Raw genomic sequence first — 14,816 nt, 5'->3', positions numbered from 1 at the left:
GGGTACGGGTAGGGATGGAGCACTAAGGGGCCGAGATGCTAGAGGCTGCAGAGTGCAACGCTCGTTCTTGGGCGCAGGCTTGGACGAGCTAGCTGCATCTCCACCGCAGGTACCCTCGCCCGAAACTAGGACGCCGCAGCGAGTTACAAGCGGCTAAAGGCCTGGTTAGGCTTTGCTTAAGCGGAGAGGCAAAGACAAGACCCCGGCGCCCGGAGACCGGTGTCAGTAGCTCATTATTACAATCACACGGTAGGTATACAGCAAATACCATGAGGAAGCGTACATAGAAGGTGTAGGGTGTAGCTGTAGGTGTACTCGTAGGGTGTACTCGGTGAGCGTTCATCCACTGCACTCGTACCGTGTACTCGAACCTACCTCCGTAGAGAACTGAAGCTTAAAACTGCTGAACGAGCATGAACAAAGCACTGGAGGCGGCACTCCCAACACTAGTGGTAGCTTATGCCCCGCTACTGAATGGATGGTTGCTTTGGGCCGAGGGGGCTTCCGGATGTGACCCATCGACGCCCACCATGCCATGTCCGTTGCCTATCGCGCCTGTACTAGTTTCAGTGATTCGCTCTTTAAGGGGACTAAGAGAGTTGGCCAGTTCGTTAGTGGCCTTTGGCCAATTAATTTCATAGCCTTGGCCAGGCTTTAGGGCGCCTGTACCTGCATCAAGGCATGTCAGTTGTTTGCCAGTACCGTGGGGGAGATCAGGCACTTCAGCCTTTCAACGCCCTGACCTCAACACCAACAAATCATCAACAGGCGCCTAGCATGGCCCCCCACTCTGGAAATTTGTTCATTTGACGATTAATCTCTCTACCCTGGTATCTGATTCTTGCCTGATCCAATATGCATCCTGAGGTACTCGCACGAGTTCTTCGAAATGTTCGTCCCAGACTGAAAAACATGTTGAAATGGTGCAGACTGGCAGTCACGGGCTTGCTGAGAGGTTTGTGTCGGTCTTGCCTTTTCCGAGACATTATTATTTGTTGGTTCTGTGGCAATCGCGATGTGTGGCGATGGGATGGCATCTTGATTCCAATTCAACGCAACCCCAACCCAAAGCACATGACATGATCGATTTTCATCTCAGTCCGAAACGAGAATCTGTCCACCCTGGCGAGAAACTGGCTGTGTTTCTCATTTTCTTCATTTCGCTTCTTTCCTGATACACTACCACTTGTGACTTATGTATATACAATTCTTGTGTGATTCTCACACAGGCCCTATCACCAGGTTTCACATAATGACTCTATTGTATGGGACTGTCCTTGCTACTCTACTACTGGAGGTTGAGCTGCAACCCTACTCGTTTATGTAGTTCATATTACCATCTCTTCATGGTCACTGATTGTTGGTCTCCCAATAAAAAAACCATGACTACTGTTACAATAATTTATTAAAGCTGCCAATCACAAGGCCCAGGACTTGAATTAGTGCTCTCGACGGTGGACCTTGATTCTGCGTCTGTTTATGTGCTCGACACTGTTCGTTCTGTTCCTCTACTTTGCAACTCTGCGCTCGTAGCCCCTGAGACATTTGATTATGCACATCTCACGTCTTGTTGCTTTCCTTATGGCAGACCAGGGACTGAAGATGATAAGTTATTCATGGCATGTTTAGCATTGACTTCGTATACATACTCCAAATATGTCTCTGTTACTACAGTGCGGGTATGTACCTTTATCGAAGCTTCAAACTTCGCCTGTTTGGCTTCATACTCCAATGTCTCGGGCCTGGGGACCAATCCCTCCCACGCTCTGAGAGATGCTACACCTCTCTTGCTGGGGACAAGGAGCTAACGAACTATGCTCTGAGCTTTTAATTTATACATCTCGATATGTTGCTTCGATCGACATGCTCCGTCACGCCTTGGTGTTTCCTCTCTTGATGCACACCGAGCTAAGAGAAACTCTGGCAGCTTGCTGAGGAGAAACATGAGGGGATTCTGATCGATATATCCTGTCTCCAACACCAAGAGCGGGGATGGTGATATCAACGATGCGCGGCCCCATTCTACTGAATGAAAGCATCAATGGCCACGGTCAATCTCTACTCAGGTACAGTACATGCTCATAATCTAACCGAACTCTCCAGACAACAAAGGTTGAACTCGAGACCATGTCCAGCTCAGTAGACGTTCTCCAGTCTATCGACGACGAGCAGATCTTGGCCATCAATCGTGCCATCCTCCATGATGCGGAATTCTTTGCCGCTGCTGATGGAGTAGATCTCTGCTTTGCCCTGTCTTGCGCAGACAGTGATGCAAGCCTCGTCTTTGTGGTCGAAAATGGAATCACCACAATACATCGACCGGCTGCATCGCACCCTACACCTCACTTCCGACTTCAAGCCACCACCGAACATTGGTCTCAGGTCTTTGCTGCCACGCCACAGCCACCCTTTCAGTCGTACTGGGGCATGTTGCGAATACTAGGCCGTGACGCCGGGGTCGAGGTTCTAGGTGATCAGACTGCCTTCAGCCGCCATGCCCGGATATGGCGGATTGCATTGGATCGAGCCCGAGACGGCCTACATCCACCACCATCAAGCGATTCTGCAGAACAAGACTTTACACCCGACGATGAAACAGATGATGATTCCATCATTGGTCATTATCTCTGGCTCACATTGCCCTCCGTTGGCAAATGCAAAATCTTTTACGAGGTCGCAGGTCAAGGTTCACAGCATATCCTGTTCCTCCATACTGCTGGCGCTGATGCCAGACAGTACCATTCATTGATGCTGAATAGAGACTTGCAGAAAAAATGTACCATGTACGCATTTGACCTGCCCGGCCATGGACGATCATTCCCTGGCCAACATCAGTACCCTGGGGCCTACGCCAATTCAGAAGCATTTTATATTGCCGCCATCAACCAGGTCATCTCTCGTCTGAAACTTCAAAGGGTGATTGTGTCGGGGGCCAGCATGGGTGGGCAAGTGTGTCTTGCCGTTGCTCTTCGCGCCAGAGAGCTCGGAGTTGGCGGTGTGATTCCGTGTGAAGCCTGTGATTATATCGCCCAAGACCGAGCCCAAAAGATCTACTCACTCGTCGGAGATGAAGCCATTCTTAACCCGGAAAGAGTATGCGGAATGTTATCACCAAGTTCCCCTGCCATCTACAAGCGACTCAACTGGTGGATATACTCTTCTCAAGCCACAAACATCTTCCCTGGCGACCTGAAGTTCTATTTTGAGGGTTGGGACGGGCGTGGAAGAATGTCGCAGATCGACACCAGGATTTGCCCGGTATACATGCTCACTGGGGAGTACGATTACAGCTGCTCGCCTGCCATGAGTCGGGTTACCGCAGCCAAAATCAAAGGAGCGGTCTTTGAAGAGATGCGTGGTTTAGGACACTTCCCTGCCAGTGAAGACCCTGAACGCTTCTTGCCGTACTTCAACAAGGCTTTGGACCACGTGCAAAAGAACATGGCGAGTATGTAAAGCAAAAATAGAAATGCTCCCGCCAGCGCCAGCGCCAGCAACGTGAGAAATGTTGGCAGCTGGGATGTTGTGGTTAGCCGTAGCTCGCTGGCGGATCATACTGTAGAATGATGCAGTATTGAAAACGACGAAAAACAGAAAATCGACATCTGTTTCTCAGTGCAGAGCAGTGGCCAAAGGTCAACAGTTGTTGGTCTCTGGCATGACATGGAATTCTTGCTGGTAACTAAGCCACGGTAATCTTTGTTTTGTCCGAGATTAGAGACCCTTGTCCAAGCTGATGACACACTTCACGGCCCTCGGATTGACACCGCAATGAAGACAAACCCATCCTCCCTGTGCCATTTCTCCAGGACCAGGTGCGAGGTATGCCGAGATCTCCAGCACTCAGACGTATTTGCCCTACTCTGAGTGTTCTCCTGATTCTATTACTTATCCTCGTCTTCGTAAACCTGGGATGGAGGGACACCCGGCCGGTGGTGGATCCTCTGCATATCTCAAGTATAGGATGCATTGTTCTTGCAACCCTCCTTTGGTTTGGCTGGCATTCAAGGACGAGCCGTTTTGCTGAAAACGCGGCATCAAGACCTCCTTTTCGCTATGGCCCCCTGGAAGAGGGAGAGATTCGGCTCCTTTCCTTTGGTCGCGCGCAACATATGGACGACATATTACAGTTTGACCTGAGTCACGCCAGATTGAGTCAGCGGCCTCAATACACAGCACTATCTTATTCTTGGGGATCTGCTAGAGATATCTCACGTACCGATGTGTTTGTCAACGGTCAGGCGTTCAGCGTGTCTATCAATCTTGCCTCTGCACTCAGCACGCTAAGGCGGCAGGGGCACCAAATGTTGTGGGTTGATGCAATATGTATCAATCAGAACGACCCTGGAGAGAAGAGTAAGGAAGTTACAAGAATGTTTTCCATCTATCGAATCGCCGCCGAGGTCGTCATATGGCTAGGAGAGGGTGTCGCTAGGGATAAGGAGGTCCAAGAGCTACAAAAGGTTGCCGGAGAGATTTCTGAAGGCGTTTCGAGGGCGGAAGATGACGCTATCTTGAAAATGGCAATTGCGGGACTGAGAAGGCTCCTCATGGCACCTTACTGGAGCCGCGTGTGGATCATTCAGGAGGTGGCAGCAGCAAGACGAACTCGAGTCTGTTGGGGACGTTATCGCTTCGAGCTGCACGTTCTGGAGACGATGATTCGCGACTATGGCTTGAGCATGGATGAGATGAGTGCTTCACCCACTTTGGCACAACAAGTACTGTTCGTCAGGTCAGCCGCCCGTGCCCAACAAAAGCCTCGATTGATGGAAATTCTTCAGTTGAGCCATGCATCGCAAACCAGTGTGGTCCGAGACAAGGTATACGGTCTCCTTGGATTGGCATCGGACTGGAGGGATTTTGTTCAGGAACCAAACTACTCGCCCACCGTATCGGAGGAGAGTCTTTGTCTAGAGATGACGGCCAACTTTTTGCACTGGTATACCTCTCTGGACATCATCTTGTTAAGGAGCACCGACAAACACCAGGAGGGCCTGCCGTCATGGTGTCCAGATTACTTTTATTTTAAGATCGACGCTTTCGACCACAACTTGCTCACCTATGTCTCTGGCAAGGATGCCAACTTGGGATGGGAAAAGCGACGGGCATTTGGGGCAGCAGCCCGACTAAACCAAGACGCACAAGGTTCGTTCAATGTTGATGGTAGGTGCTTGTGTGTCAAAGGTGTTCGAGAAGGCTACATCACCATGGTTGGAGCCATGGGAGACGAGGATCAATGGGTTGGACACGAGCCAAGGGGGCTTGTCGTCCAACGGTCTGCCTCTGACCTGGTCGCCAAAGCCTTTCGACGCCTTCTGCTCATGTCACATGCCCAGACATTTGGACACTTGAACGGGATGGAATTCTTCGCCTTACTCTATGAGTTGCCTCAGCAGTACTATGAACAGACAGGACATGGAGCAGTCTGGAGGTGGCTTCAACAGCATGCAGGGTTTTTTCGCACCATGGGGGCTTGCCCCAGTAGACCAACGTCGCTCAACGAACAGGACCAACTCCCCCTGCGTATCAAATCGAGTGGGCTGATGGATGAAAGCCGCCTTCGGGCGGGGTGGAAAGAATATTCATCTTCTAGCACGTCGAGCAACCGCCGTCGGGGGGTATCCTTCGAGCCCTTGCTCTCGTCAATCTCATGCGTCCTGGACGAGGGGGTTCGGTTGATGTCTATTGGTGACGGGGAACTTGTAGGTTGGGCGCATCGCAAGACGCGAGTGGGGGATTCGATCTGGCACCTCGAGGGGTGTACGTTACCCACGATTCTGAGAAAACGCGCAGGTTCTGGGGCTGGGGCTGGGGCTGGGGCCGATGTCAAGGGCGGGGAGTGTTATGAGCTGATCGGACATTGCTATGTCGATCCAGTCCTGGCCAGTGGGCGTTGGCTTGCGAGGGAAGATAAGAGCAGACTGATCCGCCTGATATGATGGACCTGGCGGAGGGAAGGGGGGTCACGGGGTATCCACGTGATATTGAATGGCACGTGTAGTGTGTCGCCCCGTTGTTGGTCTGCTACGTGCCTACCTACGGAGTACACAGGCGCAACAGTGTAGGATGTCACTCTCACTGCCCCAATGCTGACTCCCTGACTGTCTCAATCGAAATGTGACGAATTGATGCGGACATGACTATAGCCAAGCGATGGATCTGCTTGGTACTCCGTAAGTCCAAGCTGAGAAAGTTGTGCGTACTACGTAGAAGACATGAAGAGTGTGATGGAGTCTGATTGGGCCGATCTGGTTGGATCTGAGCGAGTTGTGCGTGTTTTGCAGATGAACGGCATTGATTGGCTGGGTCCCTGACTTGGCGCGGCACTCCGAGACTCTGACGGATGTAAATCACGCCCAAACCCCTCATCGCACCTGCCCATAGCATCAACTTACGCACAAAGAACGCAGGCACACCCCGCATCTTGCAGGAGGCAGGCGCTGTGCCGCTGCAGGTTCCCTCAGGTATATAATCTACCCTGGTCACCTCACTCACCTTTCAATTGATTTCTTTTACCATCAGACAACAACACAACTTTACAACTTCCAAAGACTTTGAGCTTCCATCACTCGACATTCAACCTTCAACCCTTCATCACCATCAATACAACCATCACAATGGGTCCCTGCCAGTGCTCCGGTCCTTCTTCTTGCAGCTGCGGCTCTAGCTGCAGCTGCTCATCCTGCGGGTATGTGTCACCAAGAAAGAGACATTTCTCCAGGTATCAGATCACTAACGATATGAATAGCAACAGCAAGTAAACATCCAAATCTATGGCTCTGCCGCCTGTCCAAAACAACCCCTTGATGGTCAAAATGACTTCCAACATTTGACAAACTTGCCACCATCAACCCCACCATGGTTTCGGAACTTAAGATTCCAAGGGTTCGTTTGAGGGGAATGCTTCATCATAAATAGGAGCATGGATAGAAAACAATATGCTGGTTGAGAAAACACCTCAGATACAAAAGCAGTATTCAAAACAATGAAATATTTCTTACACATCAAAGCTTCACTTCATGACTTGCTCACCCCGTGTGGACAGACTTTAACTCTCCATGGCCCCTGGCCTACGCCCTCAACTTGCAGTCTTTCCGTTGTGTTCTGTTCACTAAGAATATATCCAGTCATTGTCCAAACCGTGCCATCGGTCAATCTTCTATGTCCGTACCGCCGGAGACCGATTTCCAAACCGGCATTTGACACTTCCACAAAGACATTTCTTGTCCAATTGCTCCCAGTATCGAGATGAATAGTCTACCGTCAATTCCTTTCCCGCCGCCACACCCTTGGAAATGACTAGGATCCTCTGCACCCCTAGCCAAACAAACGTCTGGAACATACAGTTGGGCTCGCACGAGTGGTTGATGAAACGGGTAAAGTTCCCACACCGGCCCTGCCAGATTTGATACGGCTCTCCACCGTCCCTTGCTCGACTTTGCATCACATCAATGTGCGAGAGCCCGTTGGTGACGAGGCCAACAAACTCACCCACGGCAACGCCGCGAGCAAACGAGCCACAAGCAATCAGCCCATTGTTTCGGCCATTTTCGGTCTGGTAAACCTGCACTGGACATGGTTTATTGGCATTGTGAACGCCGAACAGTTCTGAAAAACATGCGCATTCATTCGTCTGCGGGTTGGCCGACTGCCGATGCGAGCAGAGATTGCAAATGAAGTCGGGACCATCGCTGACCCGTCGAGGATCTACGCCGTCCCCCCATTTCTCCGCGTCGACAATGGACTCGGAGATGTGCTTGAAGGAAAAGTTGGAATCCCATTGACGGTATGTGAACCCTAGTGGGAGAGCATCCTTTCTCTTACTGACCACCCAGTCGTGAGGGTGGCCTCGCCAGTGGAGCTGGGCAGACTCGCCGACGATGAGAAGGAGTTGCCGCCAGTCTGGATGGATTGTATCCGCGGCAACCTCAAATCGGGTCCGCAGAGCCCGCAGCTTCGACAATGCCTCTGGGTCAAGGCCCAGTCTATACTTGCAGAATCGATAGATGCCGGGTCCTGCAAAGATCAGGGCACTCCACCCGGCTACGGCCTTGATATCTCGGTAGCCTTTCCAGATCGCCCTAAAAAGCCGAGTTAGTCATCAACATTGCCATACATGCTGTAGGATGCTGCGGTAGAGTAACAAACATTCGATTCCTGAGATCCTTCTCCGACCATGAGAATGACTCACACGCTTGCAGGAGCGTTGCCTTTTTATGTTCCAGTGGTCTTTGATCCGGTCTTGTCTCAGCCAACTCGGCAATCTGTGAATCAAAGCAATCAACCCAATGCGCCTGCATGATGACTTCCAGTGCCCTTCCAGCCCGTGCGCCTTCAGTCAGCCGCCGACATGATCGGGTGGCCACTTCGAAGCTTGTAGCCCCAATTCTGTTGGTCTCTGACAAGGTATCCTTGTGCATTAAATCGTCCAGGAGACTCGTATACTCTTGGTCGAGCACCAGACTGTTGGGGTTGTGGATCTCTTTCCAGATGCCCTCAATCAGCTTGTCCACGTTGGACTGAACCAAACGGGGAGCCTCCTCGACCCGCCGTCTCTTGCGGAAACGAGACTGGTCGGTCTGTAGTTGCCGTGTTGTTGGCGGAGAGGGTGACCTTGAAGGTCCTGGATACGCAATCGTCGTCTTGATGATCGACAACCCCCCAACTGTTTTGCGGCGTTGGGCTGATGCGTGCTTACTTTTCTTCCTTTCTGCCGGTCCAGAGATGTTCAGGATAGACCCTGGATCTGAATTTTCATCACCTGAGCCACTCCCTGGGCGAGGCTCGCGCTCGAGGCCATTGCTGTCGGATCGTGCTGGAGAAGGGAGATGCTGAACATCAGCTCGATTCCGTGGCTGGCGGCCGGACGCGTGTGTTGCATCATCCAAGTCCCTTGACCTTGAGCTCCAATCTGCAAGATTGATTGTGTCAAGTAATATTCGTCTGGCCTTGGATCTGGGGTATCGTCTTTTAGAATTGTCAATAATATTTGCCTCGATTCTTAACTGTCCAGAAGTCACATTTAAACCGGTGAGAGATTGGATTATTTTGTCGACGTCCTGGACAAGTTGCTGGCGAAGTTGAGCAGGATCCATCCTCCTGGTTGAGGGTGCTCAATAACCATTAATCATCCATCACTAGTCTTTGCGGTCGCAAAGGAAAAAGAAGATGCCGCCTCGACGTTGTTGGATGCACAGCTTTAGGAAACCGAGGAAGAAGCCGAGATGTCAAGGTTCATACTAAGATTGTCCCATCATTTGGCCGACTCCGCAACCCCTGTCCAAGCTCTGATTCGAAGGCGAACAAACGGTCAAAGCCCAATATGGCTACGCCACACCGTCATCACACCACGCTTAGGCTCGCCCTGCCTCGAGACGATGCCAACCTAGTCCGACAAGTCCAAACAAGACTCTCACGACAATACGAAAGTCATGGGTTTGCGCAATGCGCGGCCAGCAAGGGAGTTGCTTCGCATGCATTCCACAGGCGTCGCAGAACGACCTTTACAGCAGGACAAAAAGATCGAGATGCTGTATCGAGCTCCAGCCGCTGCATGTATTCAAAAACCAAGCAGGGACAGATATGCAAGCAAAGTGTGATGCACATGTCGTATCAACATTGAGAATGACAACGATTAAGATGCAACTGGTTTGGAGATACATTTGAAGTATCTCAGAGGGCTGTACATAGAAAGCCACCCATACAACTATCTTTTTGAGCTCACACTATCTACTCGCACCAATTCTACTAGTGCTCTCTGAAGAAAACCGCTGTAAAAGTCTCCCCCTATATCATCGCATCTGTCGCGATGGCAAGTTTGATTGAAGCGTAGTCTGACGATAAATCTACCCTGTGACCAACACAGCAAGTCTTGCAGTGAGGTAACATGTCTCGAATCCAGGGGTATATCGTTGTCCACAGACGGTAAGGTCGGCGACACCATCACAACTTGACACCAGTGATATCGCAGACAATAAACTGTTTTGCGACAACGCCACCAGCAATGAGACGGTGTCGGACAGGGTCGACGGCCGCACCGGTCAGGACGGTGATCAAGGACCCGTCATCCCAGTACAGTACCTCCGGCTCATAATCCTTCGATTTGACGAGACGAAGGATGGCTGCATCACTCTTGACATCCGGGCGGGTGACATCGCCAGTCAATGCACCAATGAGACCAATGAGATCGGGGAAAACTAATCCGCGCGAAGGAAGGCAGCAGAGTCAGTACAGTGTAGGTGCAATCGCGACGAGGAGCCGCGCGAGACACAGGATCAAGTCAAACATACCACAAACAGCGACGTCTCCAGACCCTGGAATCTCGGATAGATTGTCGGCGGCGGCGCCAAGTTGCTAAATTTGAAGCGGCAAAGTCAGTGGGAGAGTGGTCATGCTAAACGATGGTCGGGAGCGAGCAAGGTGTGTCATGCACTTACCACCACTTTTCTCGTTGTGAGCTGCTTCGTGACTGGGTCGACATCGTAGACGGTGGTGGTGGCATGTACAATGTCATTGATCATCAAAGTTTTGCCGCCATCGACAAGCAAAGCTCCGTTGGCTGAGGGATGGGCGTTGGGCGGTGAGACCGTTCTGCAATCAAGTTCGGCTCCAGACGCAGAACTCGAGCAATAGACGACATCAGATGCCCATTTCCAGGGTCCAAACTTGCCCTCGAGAGTCCGGGCAATGCCGCCCAAGAAGCCGCCGTAGAAGTAGTGGTCGTTGGTGATGAAAAAGGAACTGCGGAGCCATAATCTTAGTACTGATTTATAGTGAATACTTCAAACGAAGCCATGGAGAGGGCCATCCTCCAAAACACAATGGCGATTCTTACTCGAGTCCTGTCGCTGCAACAGCATTCGGGGTCTTGATTTTTGAATGGCTGAACTCGCGAATATAAGTCAAAACGTCGGAGCCGATCGTGTAGGAGAAGAGAGCAATGGTCTCGCCCTTGCGGCCGTGGTTGACAGAGAACATATAGAGCTAGAGATTAATTGAATTTAGATTTCCTGATGAATTGCGATGCATTCGTGGCAGCCATACCTTGGATGGATCGTCCTTTGGTTCCAGAAAATCGATGCCATGAAGAATGAGATCGTGGGATTCATCCAGACCTTCAATGCGAAGTTTGGTGGTTGTATTGGTCTTTCAAGATCAGTACGGACAACGGTCAAAGTGACCACGACAGAGAGAAAAGGTCGAGTCCGTGCCACTCACATTCAAGTCGTACTTGATGAAGTACTCGTGGTAGTTCTTGTCGGCCGGCATATCGTGACGATGGAGAGGCGGATAGAAGGCATTCCTTGTCTCCGGGTACCCACAGGCTAAGACCTATCAGCACGAGCCGTCTCGAGTTTGAGAAGGGTATCAATGTACCTAGGATCGCGGTGCCTGAAGGGTAATGGATGCGAACATCTTCACAAGCTTGGCCAACTGGGAGACATCAGTTACTCCTGTATCCGACGCAAGGCTCGATGATGGTCGGACGAACCTGGGAACTTCCAACACTTGTCATTGTTCAAGGCACCATGGCCAAGATGGTCCGTATGGATCCTTGCATGAGCTTCCCGGCCAGCGAAGCGATCCAGAATGGGATTGGGATTGGAATACAACGCGCCCAAGGCTGCCACCAAAAGGGGCAATGCAAGTAGCTTGCCAGACATGATGATATGTACTGATTGTGATATCAGAGCTCTTCTTATTCCTTGACGAATCCAAGGGTCTTTTTTCCACAACAGGGGGAGGTTGACGAGAAGCTTCGTCAGTCAGGTTCAATGTAAACATCGACTTCGGCTGAACTCCACAGGAGAACCTCGGGCCATGATGTTGTCTGGATCATCCCCGCACCCGACGGCTTATGACTGTATCTGTCACTGAGGTTTGTTAGTCAAGATCCACCATAGTCGGTCTACCCCTCCATCATTTCGGATGTGTTTTGCATAGTAGCCGTGGGAAACTTCTCCCGGTGGTCACGTGCTTAAGGCCCTGGCGTGGTCAGATCACAAGAGATTCCCATCACATTGCCCAGCAGCACTAGTAGAGCTTACATCGTTGTTATCAAGCCCATTGCTTTCCCACCTACTCAATCAAGACATGATTTGTCTTTGATCTACACAGGCTCAAACCAATGAGTCCATCATGTGAGACACCGTACAGCTTCGAGAAGCAAATCCGAGAAGTACTCTGTAGTGCCTTGATGAATAGCATGTCAAGAATTACTCAAATCTATGTTTTCACTGGCTGTGGAAACATACATCGCCTTGAAAATCTTGTCGATCGCTCCTCTAGACACTCAAAAGTATCTCGAATGCCTCATATCAATTGATGCGTCGGGGAACTGACAATGCCCACATTGGCATAATCTAGGGCCTGAAAACACATTCTGACACTTCTACATTCGTCAATGCGCAAATCGAACAGTCTTGTCTTTTCTTGAGTTCTTGCTCGGCAGATGTATTGATTTCAGCTGTTCGTCCAGAACGGTGCCCAGACTGCCGCGTGGTGGACTAGATGGCCCGAGACGAATGCTGGGAGTAGAGGCTCCGTGTTTGTCTGTCCAAGGCAAGTGTGGTTTGCTTTTGGCCGACTCCAGATGGTAGAATCGACCGTACCCCAAACATAGGAGCGCCACCACAATCAAGATGGGGTTGGTGAAGAGAGCAGACAATCCGATGATTATGCCGATCGCGTAGAGCAATTGCGCCTGCGTCAGCCTGGTGTTTGATGCACTGTGTCTATGTTCTGTGCTCAATGGCGATTGAAGGTGATGGCCATCGTGGCTGTGATGAGAATGCATCATAAAAACACAAAGGTGAGTAAAGTGGTAGTAATTGGTATGAATTGACTTCGTCTGCTATCATGGAAACATATCAGCAAGATTCCAATGCACAATGATTGTGTCTGAACAGGAGGTTGCGCCAATGAGCTCGGATGTGTGCGGAAGCCTGGAGATTGCACACATGTCCCTATCTACTTAAATCTGCTGACATCAGCACTTGCTCAAGAGCCATACGGTCGACGACTTGCAAGACTCGCATAACGTTTGCCTTTCTCTAGAATTGTCTTGTTAGATACAAGGAGAGACATTTTTAAATCGTTGTCCTCATGAAGACACCCCACGATAGCACTTCTGCAAAGCAATTGTTGGTTGTATGGGTTGAGTTCCACCAAGCAAAGCATAATGGAGCTTGCTTATGACACTGCCAATTGAACAAATGCAGAACAAAGCAGAAACGCCTCCTCTCTGGTATGAAAAACGCTCTTTCACTTATGGATCGAGTGAAGTTTCTCCCTCGTCAAGTCTCTAGCTATCTGGAGCACTATTTCCTTGACCATACTCTACTCAGTGAGTACACCCCGTTTCAAGACCACGAGAGTCGATATCTAGGGGTCAATGTCGTAGTATACGATAGCAGCAGATGATTGAGGATGACATTCGCGGTGATCGACGGATATAAAGAGGCGAAGTTAAACAGAGAACCTCCCATCACCATGATCATGATGGTTTCCCAAGTGACCATTGCTTCAATCATTACGGCCACAGCTGCCTGTCCTGTCCGTGTTGAATTCACCTAGGCATATAAGCTAGGGTAAGGCGATGGTCCATGAAAAAGAATCACTAAGTCCTGGGGGCCAAACGTGCGAGGAGATCCTTTCAGCTGGAGGGCGGCCGAGTGAGCCTCATTGTTAGAGGGGCTTCGTTAATCAAGCAGTTTCCATGCGACAACCATCCGAAATGCAACTGGTTCGCCACCACGACCCCGGCCATCCAAGTACAAGTTGTCTAAGTCAGCAACTCGATTTTCCAACTTCTAGATCGACTTGGCGCTGTCTGGCTCTGTAGTGCCTTGGAGAGCCTCTCTGGTTCAGCCTGACCACCACAGTCTACCCACCATGGGCCTCTTTCAGTCTTGCAGTTTTCATACTCTCATCTCGTTGTTAGGAGTGTGGTAGGGTTGAAAAAGTTAGGACACTATAATGATTGAGAGGCAACCCTGTCTTTGAATCTTGGACGGGGTTTGATATGGTCTCGAGTTGGTGGGGAGAGGCGGCATACCAGCCTTATAACCCCTGTCGTTGCAGTCGGCTCTTTGATTGTTCTCGAGTCTGGACTCCCGACGACCTCGCCAGCACAGAGATGTATGGATCAACGTTGCTTAAGTCACAGGACAAAGTTGTGATTCCTCTGCCCTGTCTGTTGCCGACCTGATTTGCGGGAGAGAGGTTACATTTGGGCCCCCTGACTGTCCTAGTCCATCTCAGCTCCGGGTCATTCATGACGCACCATGTTAGGGGATGCTTCTCAACTATAGTGGACAACCACAAAATCTCACCGATGCTAATTTTTTCTCTAACCAAGCTAAGTAGGGCTATCTAATAATGAGCTTTCAGGCTATTGCAGGGTCGGAATGCCAAACCTGTTTTAGCTGAAAGAACAAGATCCTTGTTCATCGTCCAGGACCTCGTTCAAATAGCCTTAGATCCCCAACCCAGGTCCTCAACCGTCCTTCGCGCGTGAGAGACAAAACGTGTTGGTCACCATGTCTTCTGACCAAACAGGCACCCTGAATTCAGCGGCGGTACCTGAAATCGTTCCCACTAATAGATACTCCGATCTCGAGGTTCAGCAAAAGCACCCTCAATACGAGTACTTCTTACAGCGACCAGACCAGTCCTTCGTCCAACCGCCTGCTCCACCACCTCCATTTCTCTCATCATATAGTGCAAGAGAACCACCAGAAGGGAGCCAACGACCTCGATCCATCACTTGGACAGTCGCCGTAATACTCATATTGGCGACAGCACTCGTCGTT

At 50.5% G+C, this 14,816-nt stretch overlaps 4 protein-coding genes across 4 annotated transcripts; 2 read left to right on the top strand and 2 right to left on the bottom strand.

The window, feature by feature from the left end:
* The first annotated feature begins 1,833 nt into the window (after window positions 1-1,833).
* Window positions 1,834-3,463, top strand: PV10_09098 (uncharacterized protein). The gene has a single exon (XM_016374207.1). The coding sequence runs from the start codon at window positions 2,128-2,130 to the stop codon at window positions 3,454-3,456; it is 1,329 nt and encodes a 442-aa protein (XP_016219751.1). The 5' UTR covers window positions 1,834-2,127; the 3' UTR covers window positions 3,457-3,463.
* Window positions 3,464-4,071: 608 nt separating this feature from the next.
* Window positions 4,072-5,942, top strand: PV10_09097 (uncharacterized protein; the record flags this gene model as incomplete). The annotated part of the gene is made up of 1 exon (XM_016374206.1): window positions 4,072-5,942. Exon 1 carries the CDS (start codon window positions 4,113-4,115, stop codon window positions 5,940-5,942), a length of 1,830 nt encoding a protein of 609 aa, XP_016219750.1. The 5' UTR covers window positions 4,072-4,112.
* A 1,058-nt stretch (window positions 5,943-7,000) lies between these two features.
* On the bottom strand, window positions 7,001-9,188 carry PV10_09096 (uncharacterized protein). The gene is made up of 2 exons (XM_016374205.1): window positions 8,152-9,188; window positions 7,001-8,084 (listed from the first exon to the last, which is right to left on the bottom strand). The coding sequence occupies exons 1-2, from the start codon at window positions 9,096-9,098 to the stop codon at window positions 7,163-7,165; spliced, it is 1,869 nt and encodes a 622-aa protein (XP_016219749.1). The 5' UTR covers window positions 9,099-9,188; the 3' UTR covers window positions 7,001-7,162.
* Window positions 9,189-9,703: 515 nt separating this feature from the next.
* PV10_09095 (uncharacterized protein) lies at window positions 9,704-11,666 on the bottom strand (the record flags this gene model as incomplete). The annotated part of the gene is made up of 8 exons (XM_016374204.1): window positions 9,704-10,199; window positions 10,293-10,356; window positions 10,440-10,743; window positions 10,838-10,986; window positions 11,047-11,148; window positions 11,221-11,327; window positions 11,380-11,436; window positions 11,495-11,666. 8 exons carry the CDS (start codon window positions 11,664-11,666, stop codon window positions 9,946-9,948), a joined length of 1,209 nt encoding a protein of 402 aa, XP_016219748.1. The 3' UTR covers window positions 9,704-9,945.
* Window positions 11,667-14,816: the final 3,150 nt, after the last annotated feature.

Source organism: Exophiala mesophila, assembly GCF_000836275.1.
Source record: "Exophiala mesophila strain CBS 40295 unplaced genomic scaffold supercont1.7, whole genome shotgun sequence".
Taxonomy (NCBI): domain Eukaryota; kingdom Fungi; phylum Ascomycota; class Eurotiomycetes; order Chaetothyriales; family Herpotrichiellaceae; genus Exophiala; species Exophiala mesophila.
Note: the sequence above shows the minus strand (reverse complement) of the source record. Positions and strands in the feature narration are given on the sequence as shown.